The sequence below is a fragment of the Gorilla gorilla genome, chromosome 3 (assembly GCF_029281585.2).
Source record: "Gorilla gorilla gorilla isolate KB3781 chromosome 3, NHGRI_mGorGor1-v2.1_pri, whole genome shotgun sequence".
Lineage (NCBI taxonomy): Eukaryota > Metazoa > Chordata > Mammalia > Primates > Hominidae > Gorilla > Gorilla gorilla.
In genome coordinates, this window is record NC_073227.2 from 165,894,199 (window position 1) to 165,914,828 (window position 20,630).

The 20,630-nt window shown below is 38.6% G+C and overlaps 1 protein-coding gene across 9 annotated transcripts in view; it reads right to left on the minus strand.

Moving 5' to 3' along the window:
* ANAPC10 (anaphase promoting complex subunit 10) overlaps window positions 1–20,630 on the minus strand; it is a 235,321-nt gene that overhangs the window by 129,747 nt on the left and 84,944 nt on the right. For 6 of the 9 annotated variants that reach the window (XM_019025430.3, XM_019025428.3, XM_055385591.2 and 3 more), the window contains one exon: window positions 259–1,280. The exons of 2 other annotated variants lie outside the window; for them this stretch is intronic. In XM_019025430.3, the coding sequence (XP_018880975.1) occupies window positions 1,235–1,280 (46 nt within the window). In that variant the 3' untranslated portion in view covers window positions 259–1,234. Of the gene's footprint in view, window positions 1–258; window positions 1,281–20,630 lie in introns of those variants that run through there. One more of the 9 variants, XM_055385592.2, reaches the window with a different exon arrangement.

Sequence of the window (20,630 nt, forward strand, 5' to 3'; positions counted from 1 at the left end):
AGTATCCAAATAAATTAGTACTCTCTGCCAGAATAAAGCAAACACACTATTTTTTAAATAATATTCACTATTTAAGACTTTAGTGTACCCAGCAATGCATGAACCACAGAGAGCAATCTTTTCCAAACAAGAGTGAATCTAGGTAAATTCTGTGGCTAAATAACCATCCCGCCAAAAAAAGTAATACATCTGGAGAAAACAGCATACAAAATCAAATCTACTCATTTTAAACCACGGAAAAAAACACATTTCCACATATTTCTTTAAAATCTTTTAATATATATAAAAAATTTCACATACTTTTACGATTTTATGGGATATATGACTGCCCAGGGAATGCTACAATGTCAGACACAAATTTGAAAATAACTCTTCCATAAGTACTGCTAGAACTGAGATGTACAGGAGATTATACAGGCAATCATTACATAATATCATTAGGATACAGACAACCCTAGGGCTGTAAGTATTCCGTGAAGGTGAATATGAGACAATTAATTATACTCCCCATATTAGATTGGTTCTCATCAGACACCTAACACTAAGCTTATTTGACACTGTTTTTAAAAAGATCCAGTATTAAAAGAATAACCTTCCTCTGGGTAGAAAAAATAGTAATTTTGACCTATTAAAGATGATATATATTGATAAAACATAGTCTTGTTCCCAAATATGCAATAAACCATTACTCTAATGTATGAACACTAATGAAATAATCACCTAGCTATTATAATTGTGTATATACTGAAATTTTCAGTTCAACTCTTTTCTTTTGATACAAGGAACTCTTTTCTTTTGATATAAGGGAAAATAAAATGATTGGCTTCAAATCCATTTTTAGTAATGTAAAATATGTGAGCTTTATTACATGTTAAAGAAAATAAAGATAACATGACCCCAAATTTATTTGTCAAAGTTACAATAAAATATTTTTAAACATATACAAAATTACATATAACGGATGCCTTGTTCAATAAAGGTACCTGATATATTATTTAAATACAGGATAAAACAAAGATACGTTTAATGATTTTCATCTCATTTTAAAGTCACCTTATTGAACGATACATCATGAAATCTATAGTTGTACATCTAGGAAATTTACCAATGGAGCTCTCTTCTACTGGTGTGTATATTTTAATTTGTCTCATATGGGTGTCTCTTCCATTTTGGTGATTGGCTAGAACAGCAATCTGTATCATGAATGTACGAGTTGGCTTCTTATGATTGTCAGTTAAGGGAACATGAATCCAGCCACTTGGTTCCACCAACTCAAGTTGCTGCCAAGGGAAAAAAAATCAGATTATGCTTTTATTCAACAAATATAATTTATAACGATGAATGCATTCTATAATAAAATAACATAATTAACATTTTGCTCAACGAAAGAATGACAATATGATGATAATCACTACCAGTTATTGGTCACTTTTACCATGGTCTACTTATAGTTGCTAAGCACTTTAGATGTACCATCTTAGTAGACAAAATAAAAATAGATGTGCTTCATGTTTACAGAATTCGTACAATTTATACAACTTGTACTCTCTGCCAGAATAAAACAAATAAACTAGAAAGTACATGTCTCACAACTTTTAAAAATATGTGAAACAGATGGCTGACTAGACACAAGTAGTATGTGCCTCCTCCATGAAAAGGAACCAGAATACTAAGTAGATACTCATATTTTGAACAGATAATCTAGGAACGAAGGCTAGGATTCATCAGGGAAGAGATGGGAAGTACCAGAAGTAATTAAGGACAGGGTTCGAGGTAGCTTGCCCAGGCAGGGAACTCACTCACAGCCAGGAGAGGCTCCTGGATGTGGGGAAACAATATGAGAGATATGGAGATATCCCCACGGCTCTACACTCTGAAACAGGCTTATAGGATCTTAGTGATGAGAGAAACCCTCTACCAACTAGGGCCTTGGGCCTGACATAATAAGCTGTCTACAGACTGTAAAGAGACGTTACTCCAGAAAGGAAACTCAGGATCTCACAGGCATCCCACAGATCCTGGAGCAACCTCAGCTGGGCGCCACTTGGAGAATCTAGATACTGGAGATCTAGAGACACGGCTGCTGCTGCTGTGCCGGTCTAAGGAGGGAGAAGGGAGACTTGGCGCTCCCATGCACCCCTGGGAAGGTCCCAACGGACCAGCTGCAGGCTGTTGTTGAGACACAAATGAGGAGACCACACTCCCCACAGCTTCTTGTCCATGCTGCTTGCCTGGGAGGAACCCACCCTCTCTAGTTCCATCATCAAAGACCGAAGGTAGATAAAACCATAAAGATGGGGAGAAACCAGAGCAGAAAAGCTGAAAATTCTAAAAATCAGAGCACCTCTTCTCCTCCAAAGAAATGCAGCTCCTCGCCAGCAACGGAACAAAGCTGGACGGAGAATGACCTTGACGAGTTGAGAGAAGAAGGCTTCAGATGATCAGAAATAACAAACTTCTCCGAGCTAAAGGAGGATATTCGAACCCACCGCAAAGAAGCTAAAAACCTTGAAAAAAGATTAGACGAATGGCTAACTAGAATAAACAGCAAAGAGAAGACCTTAAATGACCCCATGAAGCTGAAAACCATGGCACGAGAACCACGTGACACATGCACAAGCTTCAATAGCTGATTCGATCAAGTGGAAGAAAGGGTAACAGTGATGGAAGATCAAATGAATGAAATGAAGTGAGAAGAGAAGTTTAGAGAAAAAAGAGTAAAAAGAAATGAACAAAGCCTCCAAGAAATATGGTACTATGTGAAAAGACCAAATCTACATCTGATTGGTATACCTGAAAGTGACGGCCAGAATGGAACCAAGGTGGAAACCACTCTTCAGGATATTGCCCAGAAGAACTTCCCCAATCTAGCAAGGCAGGCCAACATTTAAATTCAGGAAATACAGAGAACGCCACAAAGATACTCCTCGAGAAGAGCAACTCCAAGATACATAATTGTCAGATTCACTAAGGTTGATATGAAGGAAAAATATTAAGGGCAGCCAGAGAGAAAGGTCGGGTTGCCCACAAAGGGAAGCCCATCAGACTAATAGCAGATCTCTCACCAGAAACTCTACAAGCCAGAAGAGAGTGGGGGCCAATATTCAACATTCTTAAAGAAAACAATTTTCAACCCAGAACTGCATATCCAGCCAAACTAAGCTTCATAAGTGAAGGAGAAATAAAATCCTTTACAGACAAGCAAATGCTGAGAGATTTTGTCACCACCAGGCCTGCCTTACAAGAGTTCCTGAAGGAAGCACTAAATATGGAAAGGAACAACCAGTACCAGCCACTGTAAAAACAGGCCAAATTGTAAAGACCATCAATGCTAGGAAGAAATTGCATCAACTAAGGAGCAAAATAACCAGCTAACATCACAATCACAGGAACAAATTCACACATAACAATATTAACCTTAAATGTAAATGGGCTAAATGCTCCAATTGAAAGACACAGACTGGCAAATTAGATAAAGAGTCAAGACCCATCAGTGTGCTGCATTCAGGAGACCCATCTCACGTGCAGAGACACACACAGCCTCAAAATAAAGGGATGGAGGAAGATCTACCAAGCAAATGGAAAACAAAAAAAAACAGGGGTTGCAATCCTAGTCTCTGATAAAATAGACTTTAAACCAACAAAGATCAAAAGAGACAAAGAAGGCCATTACATAATGGTAAAGGGATCAATTCAACAAGAAGAGCTAACTATCCTAAATATATATGCACCCAATACAGGAGCACCCAGATTCATAAAGCAAGTCCTTAGAGACATATAAAGAGACTTAGACTCCCACACAATAATAATGGGAGATTTTAACACCCCACTGTCAACATTAGACAGATCAATGAGACAGAAAGTTAACAAGCATATCCAGGAATTGAACTCAGCTCTGCACCAAGCAGACCTAATAGACATCCACAGAACTCTCCACCCCAAATCAACAGAATATACATACTTATCAGCACCACATCGCACTTATTCCAAAATTGACCATATAGTTGGAAGTAAAGCACTTCTCAGCAAATATAAAAGAACAGAAATTATCACAAACTGTCTCTCAGACCACAGTGCAATCAAATTCACAAACTGTCTCTCAGACCACAGGGCAATAAAATTAAAACTCAGGATTAAGAAACTCACTCAAAACCGCTCAACTACATGGAAACTGAACAACCTGCTCCTGAATGACTACTAGTTACATAACAAAATGAAGGCAGAAATAAAGATGTTCTTTGAAACTAATGAGAACAAAGACACAACATACCAGAATCTCTGGGACACATGTAAAGCAGTGTGTCGAGGGAAATTTACAGCACTAAATGCCCACAAGAGAAAGCAGGACAGATCTAAAATTGACACAATAACATCACAATTAAAAGAACTAGAGAAGCAAGAGCAAACACATTCAAAAGCCAGCAGAAGGCAAAAAATAACTAAGATCAGAGCAGGACTGAAGGAGATAGAGACACAAAAAACCTTCAAAAAATCAATGAATACAGGAGCTGGTTTTTTGAAAAGATCAACAAAATTGACAGACCGCTAGCAACACTAATAAAGAAGAAAAGAGAAAAGAATCAAATAGACGCAATAAAAAATGATAAAGCAATATCACCAGTGAACCAACAGAAATACAAACTACCACCAGAGAATACTATAAACACCTCTACGCAAAACTAGAAAATTTACAAGAAATGGATAAATTCCTGGACAAATACACCCTCCCAAGACTAAGCCAGGAAGAAGTTGAATCCCTGAATAGACCAATAACAGGCTCTGAAATTGAGGCAATAATTAATAGCCTACCAACCAAAACAAGTCTAGGACCAGATGGATTAAGAGACGAATTCTACCAGAGGTACAAAGAGTAGCTGGTACCATTCCTTCTGAAACTATTCCAATCAAGAGAAAAAGAGGGAATCCTCCCTAACTCATTTGATGAGGCCAGCATCATCCTGATACCAAAGCCTGGCAGAGACACAACAAGAAAAGAGAATTTTAGACCAATATGTTTCAGGATGCAGCATCAATGTGCAAAAATCACAAGCATTCCTCTACACCAATAACAGACAAACAGAGAGCCAAATCATGAGTGAACTCCCATTCACAATTGCTACAAAGAAAATAAAATACCTAGGAATACAACTTACAAGGGATGTGAAGGACCTCTTCAAGGAGAACTACAAACTACTGCTCAATGAAATGAAAGAGGACACAAACAAATGGAAGAACATTCCATGCTCATGGATAGGAAGAATCAATATTATGAAAATGGCCACAGTGCCCAAGGTAATTTATAGATTCAATGCTATCCTCATCAAGCTACCAATGACTTTCTTCACAGAATTGGAAAAAACTACTTTAAAGTTCATATGAAACCAAAAAAGAGCCCGCATTGCCAAGACAATCCTAAGCAAAAAGAACAACGCTGGAGGCATCATGCTACCTCACTTCAAACTATATTACAAGGCTACAGTAACCTAAACAGCATGGTACTGATACCAAAACAGAGATATAGACCAATGCAACAGAACAGAGGCCTCAGAAATAACACCACATATCTACAACCATCTCATCTTTGATTAACCTGACAAAAACAAGAAATGGGGAAAGGATTCTCTATCTAATAAATGGTGCTGGGAAAACTGGCTAGCCATATGCAGAAAGCTGAAACTGGATCCCTTCCTTACACCTTATACAAAAATTAATTCAAGATGGATTAAAGACTTAAATGTTAGACCTAAAACCATAAAAACCCTAGAAGAAAACCTAGGTAATACCATTCAGGACATAGGCATGGCCAAGAACTTTATGTCTATAACACCAAAAGCAGTGGCAACAAAAGCCAAAATTGACAAATGGGATCTAATTAAACTAAAGAGCTTCTTCACGGCAAAAGAAACTACCATTGGAGTGAAAAGGCAAAAAAGGCAACCTAAAGAATGAGAGAAAAGCAATCTACCCATCTGACACAGGGCTAATATCCAGAATCTAAAAAGAACTTAAACAAATTTACAAGAAAAAAAAAACCATCAAAAAGTGGGCAAAGGATATGAACAGACACTTCTCAAAAGAAGACATTTATACAGCCAACACACACATTAAAACATGCTCATCATCACTGGTCATCAGAGAAATGCAAATCAAAACCACAATGAGATACCATCTCACATCAGTTAGAATGGCAATCATTAAAAAGTCAGGAAACAACAGGTGCTGGAGAGGATGTGGAGAAATAGGAACACTTTTCCACTGTTGGTGGGAGTGTAAACTAGTTCAACCATTGTGGAAGACAGTGTGGCGACTGCTCAGAGATCTAGAACTAGAAATATTATTTGACCCAGCATTCCCATTACTGGGTATATACCCAAAGGATTATAAATCATGCTACTATAAAGACACATGCACACGTTTATTGTGGCACTATTCACAATAGCAAAGACTTGGAACCAACCCAACTGTCCATCAGTGATAGACTGGATTAAGAAAATGTGACATATATACACCATGGAATACTATGCAGCCATAAAAAAGGATGAGTTCATGTCCTTTGCAGGGACATGCATGAAGCTGGAAACCATCATTCTAAGCCAACTATCGCAAGGACATAAAACCAAACACCGCATGTTCTCACTGATAAATGGGAATTGAACAATGAGAACACTTGGACACAGGGCCCACCCCGGGGCCTGTCATAGGGTGCAGGGCAGAGGGAGGGATAGCATTAGGAGAAATACCTAATGTAAATGACGAGTTAATGGGTGCAGCAAACCAACATGGTACATGTATACCTATGTAACAAACCTGCACATTGTGTACATGTACCCTAGAACTTAAAGTATAATAAATGAATGAATGAAAGAAAGAAGGAAGGAGGGAGGGAGGGAGGGAAGGAGGGAGTAAGGGAGGGAGGGAGGGAGGGAAAGAAAGAAAGAAGAAAAGAAAAGAAAAGAAAAGAAAAAAGAAAAGAAAAGAAATTAATTCTGACATGTGCTACAACATGGATGAACCTTGAGGACATTATTCTAAGTGAAATACACCAGCCACAAAAAGACAAATACTGCATGATTTTGCTTAGATGAGGTACTTAAGAGTAGTCAAAAATCATAGACACAGAAAGTAGAATAGTGGTTGCCAAGGGGAAAGAGAAATTGAAAATTATTGTTTACATGGTTGAGAGTTAAAGTTTTACAAAATGAAGAGTTTTGACAATGTATAGTTCTTAAATACTGTAAGATTAAATACTATTGTACTAACATTAGGAGAAGTTATGTAATGGGTCACAAAATCAGCACTACTGCCAACCCAAAGACTGCCAGGTCACTTCTGAATAGGAACCACCCACCACCTTTCCCATCACTCAATATTCTTTAATTGATATCAGCTGCTATTGTATGAAACCTACAGTGGTGTAAATAGGATCCATTAGAGTTTCTCTATGAAGACATCGACATCTCTCAGTCTGGCTTCTGGATCTTCTGCTTCCTATTAGCAACCTTTAAGTCACTATCTACTCTGGCTATGACTTACTTAAGAGCAGATGTAACCCGCTAGGCATGCACTGATTTACAGTATTAACTGCAGCATAAACAAAGCTTACATTAAAAAAAGGAAGTAATTCATCAATAAAAAACATGTCAAATATTAAGTACAAAACTATTTACATGTCTTCCTAATGCCATGGAAAATAAATGAAGGAAGGAAAAACTACTTGATAGTTGCTTCAGTAGTTGCTCTTTTCTCCCTACTCTCACTACTTCTCCTTTACTAACCATATCTGTGACTTAATGAAATTCTGTAGAATCTTACTACAAGAACTGTCAACACATGAAGCAGCAGATTCTAGAATTTTAACCATCCTTTCACTTAGAAAGAAACTGAACAAGTTAACATTAATGATGACCTAGTTCTGGAGAAAAAAGGTCTGATATGATCCAAAAGAAACTTCAGAAGTTCCAAATGTGTTAAAAGGAAGCAGCTACCACAAAAGCAGCTTAAGAAGAAAGACAGACTCCAACTCAAAAGGCTCACTATGGAAAGCAAGCTCTTCTGCCCTATTGAAGAAGGCGACCACCTAAGAAGATGACTTTGAAAGTCAAAATCAGTCCCCCTGCTAAACATGGTCAAATCATTCATTTTAGACTAGAAAATCGGAAAAGTTTCTATACAGAGAAACTGCTCCAGAAGTTGTCCCTGGAGAGTTAAGATTATATAGCTTAACTAGTCTTAAAGTAACTTATTTTTTAAAAAAGACGCATAACAAAAGAACAACTAGATAGAGTGTTCTACTCATCTGCATGACAATTCTGAATAAATTTGAAGTCAATGTCAATTAAAAAGAATAATTTTATCAAAAGCCCAAGATAGTAAACACATTTTAAGAAGAAATTACAGAAAATCTTTGGACTGAAAAAAGTAAAACTATTTCCAGATTAATCATATTTAACTATCATTAAAAAGTTACATACATATGTACATAGTAAAAATTTTTTAAACTTACAAAATTATATACATAATATTATTTTTGTTGTAAAAGGCTAAATATCTTTTTCTAACTTTTATTTTAGGTTCAGAGGCACACGTGCAAGTTTATTATAAAGGTAAATTGCATATCATGAGGATTTGGTATAAAGATTATTTAGTCACCCAGGTAATAGGTATAATACCCGATAGGTAGTTTTCCATCCCCACCCTCCTCCCATCTTCCACCCTCAAGAAAGTCCCAGCCACTATTGTTCCCTTCTTTTTGTCCATGTGTATTCAGTGTTTAGCTCCCACTTAAAAGTGAGATCATGCAGTATATGGTTTTCTGTTCCTGTGTCAGTTTGCTTAGGATACTGGCATCCAGCTCCATCCATGTTGCTGTAAAGGGCATGATCTCTTTCTCTTTTATGGCTGCACAGTATTCCATTATGTGAAATTTGGAATTCCAAAATGTGATATATGTACATTTTAAAAATCTACTCTACTACTGATGGGCTTTTAGGTTGATTCCATGTCTTTACTATTAGCTGCAATGAACATACATGTGCATATGTCTTTATGGTAGAACGATTTATATTCTCTTGGGTATATACCGAATAATGGAATTTGTGGGTGAAATGGTAATTCCATTTTTAATCTCTTTGAGAAACTGCCAAACTGCTTTCCAAAATGGCTGAACTAATTTACATTCCCAACAGCAGTGTTACCGATTTTTGTATACAGTGTAAGGAAGGGATCCAGTTTCAATCTTCTGCCTTCGGTTAGCCAGGTATCCCAGCACCATTTATTGAATAGGGAGTCCTTCCCCCATTGCTTGTTTTTGTCGACTTCATCGAAGATCAGATGGTTGCAGGTGTGCAGCATCATTTCTGGGCTCTCTATTCTGTTCCATTGGTGTATGTGTCTGTTTTTGTATCACTATCATGCTGTCTTGTTAATGTAGCCTTATACTACAGTTTCAAGTCAGGTAATATGATGCTTCTAGCTTTGTTCTTTTTGCGTAAGATCATCTTGGCTATTTAAGCTCTTTTTTGGTTCCGTATGAATTTCAAAACAGGTTTTTCCAATTCTGTGAACAATGTCATTGGTAATTTGATAGGTATAGCACTGAATCTGTAAATAGCTTTGGGCAGTATGGCCTTTTAACAATATTGAGTCTTCCTATCCATGAGCCTGGAAGGTTTTTCTCATGTGTTTGTATCATCTCTGATTTTATTTTTTTTGAGTAGTATCTTGTAATTCTCATTTCCCCTCCTTGGTTACGTGTATTCCTAGGCAGGTTTTTCTCTCTGTGGCTACTGTGAATAGAACTGCATTCTTGATGTGACTCTCAGCTTGGATGTTGTTGGAGTATAGGTATGCTACTGATTTTTGTACACTGGTTTTGTATCTGAAACTTTGTTGAAGTCATTTATCAGATCAAGGAGCTTTGGGGCAGAGTAACTATGGTGTTTGTGTAGGTCTAGCATCATATCATCTGCAAACAGTGTTAGTTTGTGTTCCGATCTTCCTATTTGGATGTCTCTATTTCTCTTGCCTGATTGCTCTGGCTAGAACTTCCAGGACTATGCTGAATAGGAGTGGTGAATGAAGGCATCCTTGTTTCGTTCCAGTTTTCAAGAGGAATGCTTCCAGCTTTTGCCCATTCAGTATGATGTTGGCTGTGGGTTTGTCAAAGATGTCTCCTATTATTTTGAAGTATGTTCCTTCAATGCTTGATTTGTTGAGGGTTTTTATCATGAAAGGATGTTGAATTTTATTAAAAGCTTCTTCTGCATCTATTGAAATGATCACATGCTTTTTGTTTTCAGTTCTGTTTATGTGGTGAATTACATTACATTTATTGATCTGCATGTGTTGAACCAGCTTTGTATTCCAGGGATGAAGCCTACTTGATGTTGGTGAATTAGCTTTTTGATGTGTTGCTGGATTCAGTTTGCTAGTATTTTGTTGAAGATTTTTGCATCTATGTTCATGAAGGATATTGGCCTGAAGTTTTCTTTTTTGTTGTTGTTGTGTCTCTGCCAGGTTTTGGTGTCAGGATGCTGTTGGCCTCACAGAACGAATTAGGGGAGTCCCTCTTCCTCAAAATTTCAGTAGGATTAGTAACCAGCTCTTCCTTACACAACCAGTAGAATTTGGCTATGGATATGTGTGGTTCTGGGCTTTTCCTGGTTGGTAGGCTTTTTATTACTGATTCAGTTTCAGAAATCATTATTGATCTGTTTAGGGATTCAATCTCTTCCTTGTTCAATCTTCAGAGATTATATTTCCAAAAATGTATCCATTTCTTTTTCGTTTTCTTTTTTTGAAGGCTCACTGCAAACTCTGCATCTCAGGCTCTAGCCATCCTCCTACCTCAGTCTCCTGTGTAGCTGGGATTACAGGCGTGAACCACCATACCTGGCTAAAAAGAATGTATCTGCTTCTAGGTTTTCTAGCTTATGTGCAAAGAGGGATTCATAATAGTCTCTCAGGGATTTTGGATTTCTTTGGGGTCAGTGGTTACATCCCTCTTGTCATTTCTGACTGTATTTTGGATCTTTTCTCTTTTTTTCTTTATTAGTCTAGCTAGCAGTCTATCTTATTCTTTCAAATAACCAGCTCCTAGATTCAATGATCCTTTGTATGGTTTTTCATGTCTCAATTTCCTTCAGTTCAGCTCTGATTTTGGTTACTTCTTGTATTCTGCTAGCCTTGGTGTTGGTTTGCTCTCGGTTCCCTAGTTCTTTTAGTTATGATGGTAGGTTGTTAAATTGAGATCTTTCTAACTTTTTGATGTGGGCATTTAGTGCTATAAACTTCCATCTTAATATTGCTTTGGCTGTGTCCCAGAGATTCTGGTATATTTTATCTTTGTTTTCATTAGTTTCAAATAATTTCTTGATTTCTGCCTTAATTTCATGTGTACCCAGAAGTCACTCAAAGCAGGCTGTTTCATTTCCATGTAATTGCATGGTTTTCAGTGATTTTCTTAGTATTGATTTCTATCTTTATTGCATTGTAGTCTAAGGACATGGTTGGTATAATTTCAGTCTTGAATGTCTTAGGATTGTTTTATGCCTGATTGTGTGGTTAATTTTATAGTATGTGCCACATGGAGATGAGAAAAATGTATATTCTGCTGTTTTGGGGTGGAGAGTTCTGTAGATATCTATTAGGCCCATTTAGTTAAGTGTTGAGTTCAGATCCTGAATATCTGTGTTAGTTTTCTGCCTCAATGATCTAATAGTAACAGCGTGGTGTTAAAGTCTCCCCACTATTATTGTGGGGTTTTCTAAGTCTCTTTGAAGGTCTCTAAGAACTTGCTTTATGAATTTGGGTGCTTCTGTGTTGAGTGCATATATATTTAGGGCAGTTAAGTCCTCTTCTTGAATTGAGCTCTTTACCATTATGTAATGCCCTTTTTTGTCTTTTGTGATCTTTGTTGTTTTAAAGGTTGTTTTGTCTGAAATTATAGCAACCCGGACTTTTTATCTGAAAAATCTGCCAATCAAGTGGAAAAGATAAAGGGAATTTGTTTGGCAAACATAAAGGGATTTGCTGGGCAGATCCCTTTACCTTCAGACTATGGGTATCATTGCATGAGATATGGGTCTCCTGAATACCTGTCTTCAAATAACGAATAAGAAACGAACGATAGCAATGAATAAAAGAATGTAGGGCAGTAGAAAGAACATCAGACCAGATGATACAAGAAGACCTAGATTTGAATTTCACTTCTGATCAGGAATTGAAGCAAATTACTTATGCTAGCTAACCTTTATTTCTCCATCTATTAGGATGAATCATATCAAATTGTCACTTTTGTAGGTCAAAAATAAAATGACAATAATTTTATTTCTGTATAATTGTTATACTTTCCTCAGAAATTTAAGATAGTAAGATAACATAAATTTCATTATTGCTAAATCCATGGGATCCTTTTCAGTTTGAACCTTCTCAGCCTTTTTTCTGTATTTGGTGCAAAATCTCTACTGAAATGTCCTGTTTTGTTGCCTCTGTGATTCCACCTTCTTCAGGTATTCCTACCACCTCTCTCACTTCTCCCTTGTCTCTGCGGAGACTCCTCTGTATGTTCCTTAAATGTTGCATTCCTCATAGTTCTGTCCTAAAATTAGTCCCACAATACAGGCTTTAATGTATATAACTGTCCAGGTCCATCACTTCTGGTACCTCAAGTGGCTATATGCTGAAGATATAAAAATACACATCTCCTGGGAGGCGCCGGTCCCAAGATGGACGAATAAGAACAGCTCCAGTCCACAGGTCACAGCTAACTATCCTAAATATATATGCACCCAATACGGGAGCACCCAGATTCATAAAGCAAGTCCTTAGAGACCTACAAAGAGACTTAGACTCCCACACAATAATAATGGGAGACTTTAACACCCCACCGTCAATATTAGACAGATCTACGAGACAGAAGGTTAACAAGGATATCCAGGACTTGAACTCAGCTACGCACCAAGCAGACCTAATAGACATCCATAGAACTCTCCACCCCAAATGAACAGAATATACATTCTTCTCAGCACCCCACACGCTTATTCCAAAATTGACCACATAGTTGGAAGTAAAGCATCCCTCAGCAAATGTAAAAGAACAGAAATCACAACAAACTGTCTCTCAGACCACAATGCAATCAAATTAGAACTCAGGATTAAGAAACTCACCCAAAACTGCTCAACTACATGGAAACTGAACAACCTGCTCCTGAATGACTACTGGGTACATAACAAAATGAAAGCAGAAATAAAGATGTTTTTTGAAAACAATGAGAACAAAGACACAACATACCAGAATCTCTGGGACACATTTAAAGCAGTGTGTCGAGGGAAATTTATAGCACTAAATGCCCACAAGAGAAAGCAGGAAAGATCAAAATTGACACAATAACATCACAATTAAAAGAACTAGAGAAGCAAAAGCAAACAAATTCAGAAGCTAGCAGAAGGCAAGAAATAACTAAGATCAGAGCAGAACTGAAGGACACAGAGACACCAAAAAAACCCTTCAAAAAAAAAAAAAATCAATGAATCCAGGAGCTGGTTTTTTGAAAAGATCAACAAAATTGGTAGACCGCTAGCAAGACTAATAAAGAAGAAAAGAGAAAAGAATCAAATAGACGCAATGAAAAATGATAAAGGGGATATCACCATCGATCCCACAGAAGTACAAACTACCATCAGAGAATACTATAAACACCTCTATGCAAATAAACCAGAAAATGAAGAAGAAATGGATAAATTCCTGGACACATACACCCTCCCAAGACTAAACCAGGAAGAAGCTGAATCCCTCAATAGACCAATAACAGGCTCTGAAACTGAGGCAATAATTAATAGCTTACCAACCAAAACAAGTCCAGGACCAGATGGATTCACAGACAAATTCTACCAGAGGTACAAAGAGGAGCTGGTACCATTCCTCCTGAAACTATTCCAATCAATAGAAAAAGAGGGAATCCTCCCTAACTCATTTGATGAGGTCAGCATCATCCTGATACCAAAGTCTGGCACAGACACAACAAGAAAAGAGAATTTTAGACCAATATCCCTGATGAACATCGGCGCAAAAATCATCAATAAAATACTGGCAAACCGAATCCAGCAGCACATCAAAAAGCTTACCCACCACGATCAAGTCGGCTTCAACCCTGGGATGCAAGGCTGGTTCAACATATGCAAATCAATAAACGTAATCCATCATATAAACAGAACCAAAGACAAAAACTACATGATTTTCTCAATAGATGCAGAAAAGGCCTTTGACAAAATTCAACACAGCCCATCATGCTAAAAACTCTCAATAAACTAGGAATTGATGGGACGTATCTCAAAATAATAAGAGCTATTTATGACAAACCCACAGCCAATATCATACTGAATGGGCAAAAACTGGAAGCATTCCCTTTGAAAACTGGCACAAGACAGGGATGCCCTCTCTCACCACTCCTATTCAACATAGTGTTGGAAGTTCTGGCCAGGGCAATCAGGCAGGATAAAGAAATAAAGGGCATTCAATTAGGAAAAGAGGAAGTCATATTGTCCCTGTTTGCAGATGACATGATTGTGTATTTAGAAAACCCCACTGTCTCAGCCCAAAATCTCCTTAAGCTGACAAGCAACTTCAGCAGAGTCTCAGGATACAAAATCAATGTGTAAAAATCACAAGTATTCCTATACACTAATAACAGACAGACAGCCAAATCATGAGTGAACTCCCATTCACAACTGCTACAAAGAAAATAAAATACCTAGGAATACAACTTACAAGGGATGTGAAGGACCTCTTCAAGAACCACAAACCACTCCTCAACGAAATAAAAGAGGACACAAACAAATGGAAGAACATTCCATGCTCATGGATAGGAAGAATAAATATCGTAAAAATGGCCATATTGCCCAAGGTAATTTATAGATTCAATGTCATCCCCATCAAACTACCAATGACTTTCTTCACAGAATTGGAAAAAACTACTTTAAAGTTCATATGGAACCAAAAAAGAGCCCACATTGCCAAGTCAATCCTAAGCAAAAAGAACAAAGCTGGAGGCATCACGCTACTTCACTTCAAACTATACTAAAACCAAAACAGCATGGTGCTGGTGCCAAAACAGAGATGTAGACCAATGGAACAGAACAGAGCCCTCAGAAATAATACCACACATCTACAACCATCTGATGTTTGACAAACCTGACAAAAACAAGAAATGGGGAAAGGATTCCCTATTTAACAAATGGTACTGGGAAAACTGGCTAGCCATATGTAGAAAGCTGAAACTGGATCCCTTCCTTACACCTTACACAAAAATTAATTCAAGATGGATTAAAGACTTAAATGTTAGACCTGAAACCATAAAAACCCTAGAAGAAAACCTAGGCAGTACCATTCAGGACATAGGCATGGGCAAGGACTTCATGTCTAAAACACCAAAAGCAATCGCAACAAAAGCCAAAATTGACAAATGGGATCTAATTAAACTAAAGAGCTTCTGCACAGCAAAAGAAACTACCATCAGAGTGAACAGGCAACCTACGGAATGGGAGAAAATTTTTGCAATCTACCCATCTGACAGAGGGCTAATATCCAGAATCTACAAAGAACTCAAACAAATTTATGAGAAAAAAATCAAACAACCCCATCAAAAAGTGGGTGAAGGATATGAACAGACACTTCTCAAAAGAAGACATTTATGCAGTCAACAGACACATGAAAAAATGCTCACCATCACTGGCCATCAGAGAAATGCAAATCAAAACCACAATGAGATACCATCTCACACCAGTTAGAATGGCGATCATTAAAAAGTCAGGAAACCACAGGTGCTGGAGGGGATGTGGAGAAATAGGAACACTTTTACACTGTTGGTGGGACTGTAAACTAGTTCAACCATTGTGGAAGACAGTGTGGCAATTCCTCACGGATCTAGAGCTAGAAATACCATTTGACCCAGCCATCCCATTACTGGGTATATACCCAAAGGATTATAAATCAAGCTGCTATAAAGACACATGCACACTTATGTTTATTGTGGCATTATTCACAATAGCAAAGACTTGGAACCAACCCAAATGACCATCAGTGATAGACTGGATTAAGAAAATATGGCACATATACACCATGGAATACTATGCAGCCATAAAAAAGGATGAGTTCTTGTCCTTTGTAGGGACATGCATGAAGGTGAAAACCATCATTCTGAGCAAACTATCGCAAAGACAGAACACCAAACACCACATATTCTAACTCACAGATGGGAACTGAACAATGAGAACACTTGGACACAGGGTGGGGAACATCGCACCCTGGGGCCTGTCGTGGGGTGGGGAAAGAGGGGGAGGGATAGCATTAGGAGATATACCTAATGTAAATGACGAGTTAATGGGTGCAGCACACCAACATGGCACATGTATACATATGTAACAAACCTGCACATTGTGCACATGTACCCTAGAACTTAAAGTATAATAAAAAATAAATAAATAAATCGCTTGATCTTGAACCAATAAAAGGAGAGGTATATGGGGGAAAAAAAAACAAAAATATACATCTCCTTTTTAGAAGGCAACTTTCTGAAGGCACCAGCAAGGGACCAGGTATCCATGGAAGGCACGGCAAGACAGAAAGCTTCCACAATAGAAGTCACATGAAGAAGGTCTGGACTTTTAAAATGTCTCTTTTAAATTCAAGAGGATTGCCTGAACGCAGTGGCTCACGTCTGTAATCCCAGCACTTTTGGAGGCCGAGGCGAGTGGATCACCCGAGGTCAGGAGTTCGAGACCAACCTGGCCAAAACGGTGGAACCCCATCTCTACTAAAAATACAAAAATTAGCCGGGCTTGGTGGTGCATGCCTGTAATCCTAGTTACTCTACTCAGGAGGCTGAGGCATGAGAATTGCTTGAACCCTGGAGGCGGAGGTTGCAGTAAGCCAAGATTGCACCACTGTACTCTGGCCTGGATGACAGAATAAGACTGTCTTAAAAAATAAAATAAAATAAAATTCAAGAGGATGGAGTAGTTTGTGGCAAGCCAATGCCCCTGCTGAGAATGCTTATAGGTAAAACATAAAAATTATCATTTTATAGGTATCAGAGACAAGCAAAAGCAATGAAGACTAATGGAGGCCAGGATTCGAGGGAGGAGAGAGCCTCAGGGAGGTGAATGGTCTTTCTGCACCCATTTTAACAACAGGAGCATTTGTTGATGCTGGTAAAGGGCGAGAGGCTAAAAACTATGGCTTTGCCCAGGGAGAGAGGTGTTTCTTGAAGTCAGAGAAACATGCAGAGCTATTACTAGGGTCTTTCAGAAAAGACAAAATTAGAGACTTCAAGGGCTTCAAATAAATGGCCAATTTTTCCCTCACAATATTTGCCACATTCTGAAGTTGCCTAGGATAGGTTGCTGAAAGGTTAAGCAAGAGGCCTCTGAGAAGCACAGCAGAGTTTTTGGCAATCTTTCAGGGCTAAGGAGGGAAGCACTAGAGTTTAGAACTTGCCAAGGGGAAGGAGCATGAAAATACCAGGCTCCTAGTTGAAAGCCTTGAGGGGCTAGGCCCCAGAAGTGTTAAAGAACAGAACTAGAGAGAACCTTGCAAAAACTGCAAAGCAGTTTCCACTGCAAAGCAGCTTCCACTCAGGGACTGAGAGGAGTAAAGCATCTCAGTCTATCTGCTTAGCGGGAAAAAAAGTGAACTTTCCCTAGAAAAAGAAAACATCACCTAGAGCAGCTCTAACAGAAAAACAGAGTGGGCCACAATTATAAGCTATATGTATATGTATATATATATATATATACACACACACACACATATATATACATATATATAAATTTTCTAGTAGCTACATTAAAATTAAAAAGAAATGAGTGATATTAAATTTATACTTAACATATTGAAAATATTGTCACTTGAACATGTTTTGAATATACAAGGTTGTTAAGAAGATATTTTAAAGTGTAAAAAAGATTTTTCCAGTGTCTGACAATCAGAAATGACTATGATTAACATGTTTAAGAAATGAGGCAAAAACAAAAAGAAAAAATAAAGAATTTCATCTGAGAATGAGAATATATTTTTAATAAAAATTCTACAGTTGAAAACTAAAATATCTGTAACTAAGAATTCATCAGATTCATTTAACAGCAGATTATACATACATCATAAGACAAAATGGATAAATTCCTTGAAAAATACAATTTATCAATGCTAACATAAAGAAGTAGAAAAATCTGAATAGAATGACATTTATTAAGGAAACTGACTCATAATTTAAAATCTACAACAAAACTTCAGACCTGGATGGCTTTATCAGTTGGACTGGCTTCTTCTAAATATTTAAAAAATAACCTAAATTTTCCACAAACACAGAGAATAGAAAAGGGAGAAACACTTTTTAACTATTTTTATAAGGCCTTGATATAGTTTGGGTCTGTGTCCCTGCCCAAATCTCATGTAAAATTGTAATCCCCAATGATGGAGGGGGGCCTGGTGGGAAATGACTGGATCATGGTGGTGGATTTCCCCTTTGGTGCTGTTCTCATGATAGTGAGTGAGTTATCACAAGATGTGTTTGTTTAAAAGTGTGTGACACCTCCCTCTTCCCTCTCTTCCTCCAACTTCAGCCATGTAAAATGTGCCTGCTTCCCTTTTGTCTTCTGCTATGATTCAGCATTTCCTGAGGCTTCCCCAGACATGCTTCCTGTACAGCCTGTGGAACTGTGAGCCAATTAAGTGTCTTTTCTTTACAAATTATCCAGCCTCAAGAATTTCTTTAAGCAAGCTAAGAACAGAATAACAGAGGCCTGCATAATTTTTGTTCCAAAATTTGATAAGGATAGTATAAGAAAGAACCTTTACAAACTAATCTTTCTCATGAGCACAAATGAAAAAAACCTAGAACAAATACTAGCAAATCAAATCCAGCAATATATAAAAAGGATAATATATCATTCTAGGCATGTATGGCTGGATTATCATTTGAAAATTAACCAATGTAATGACTTTGTTAATAGTAGAAAAGAGAAAACTCATACTGTCATCTCATTATATGAAAAAAACCCATGTGACAAAATTCAATACTCATTTATGATTTTAAAACTCTTAGCAAATTGGAAACAGAATGCAATCATTAATAAAAAACAGCATCTTTTCATATATAATCAGAGACTTCATCTTGGTGGATGGGAGGCAGGAGTAGATTGCAGCTCTGACTTGGATGAACAGAGCAGCATGTGGAGGCTCATATCGTGAATTTTAGCTCCAGAGTGATTGCAGGAATAAATCAGGAATCCCAAGAGGACCCACAGACCCTCTGAAAAAAGCGGTCTGCTCCTGCAGGACCCAGGAGACACCCCAAATACTGAGTACCCAAACTGCGGAAGCAGAAAAGGGAGATCCTCCACCCCCAAGCACACACTCCTACTGGGGAAACTGAAGGTCTCATTTGAGGAAGAAGATTCTGACCTTACCTGGGGCTGAATCAATTTAGACAGCAGAGTGAAATACAGGGGTAGAGAAAGCAGTGGAAAAGGCCCTGGGAGCTTGCTGGGTCCCCAGGCAGGCCATTCTTGCCTGGCATCACAGGGATCCTTCAGGAGGGCGGCCAGCGGTGCGGAGAAAATACCACAGGGAGAAGGAAGTCTCCAGCTGAATTTTGTAACAATTTGAACTAGTCAAGAAGGCTCCTGGCCAGAACTCAGGGGAGAGCCCAAATCCAGCATCCAGTGTGCAGACTCCACAGGTGGAGGAAGAACTAAAATCCTTTAATTTCATAGCTCGGAGGTGGGTACCATGGGGCAAGTTCTCAGTTCTGCTTGCCCACTGCCTGGAAACAGACTCAGTGCTGTTGGTGGGGGGCACAGTGCGAGTGAGACCGGCCCTTTGGATTATGTGGAAGCTGGGTAAGGCCTGTGATTGCTGGCTTTCCCCCACTTCCCTGACAACCTGCGTGACTCAGCAGAGGCAGCCATAATTCTCCTAAGTACACAACTCCATTGACCTGGGAACCTCACCCCTATCCCCCACAGCAGCCGCACCAAGGCCCACCCAAGGAAAGTCTGAGCTCAGACACACCAAACCCTGCCCCTACCTGATGGTCCTTCCCTATCCACCCTGGTAGTTGAAGACAAAGGGCATATTCTCTTGGGAGTTCTAGGCCCCCCGCCCACCATCTGATCCTCCCTATACTACCACAGCTGATGCTCTCTGGAAAGCGCCACCTCCTGGCAGGCCAACCAGCACAAAAATAAAGCATTAAACCATCAAAGCTAAGAACCCTCACAGAGTCCATTTCACCCACTGCCACCTCCACTGGAATAGGTGCTGGTATCCACGGCTGACAGACCCACAGACGGTTCACATCACAGGACTCTGTGCAGACAATGCCCAGTATCAGTCCGGAGGCTGGTAGACTTGCTGGATGGCCAGACCCAGAAGAGAGACAACAATCTCTCCAGCTCGGCTCTCAGGAAGCCACATCCATAGGAAAAGGCGGAGAGTGCTACATCAAGGGAACAGCCCATGGGACAAAAGAATCTGAACAATAGCCTTCAGCCCTAGACATTCCCTCTGACAGAGGCTATGCAAATGAGAAAGAACCAGAAAACCAACCCTGGTAATATGACAAAACAAGACTC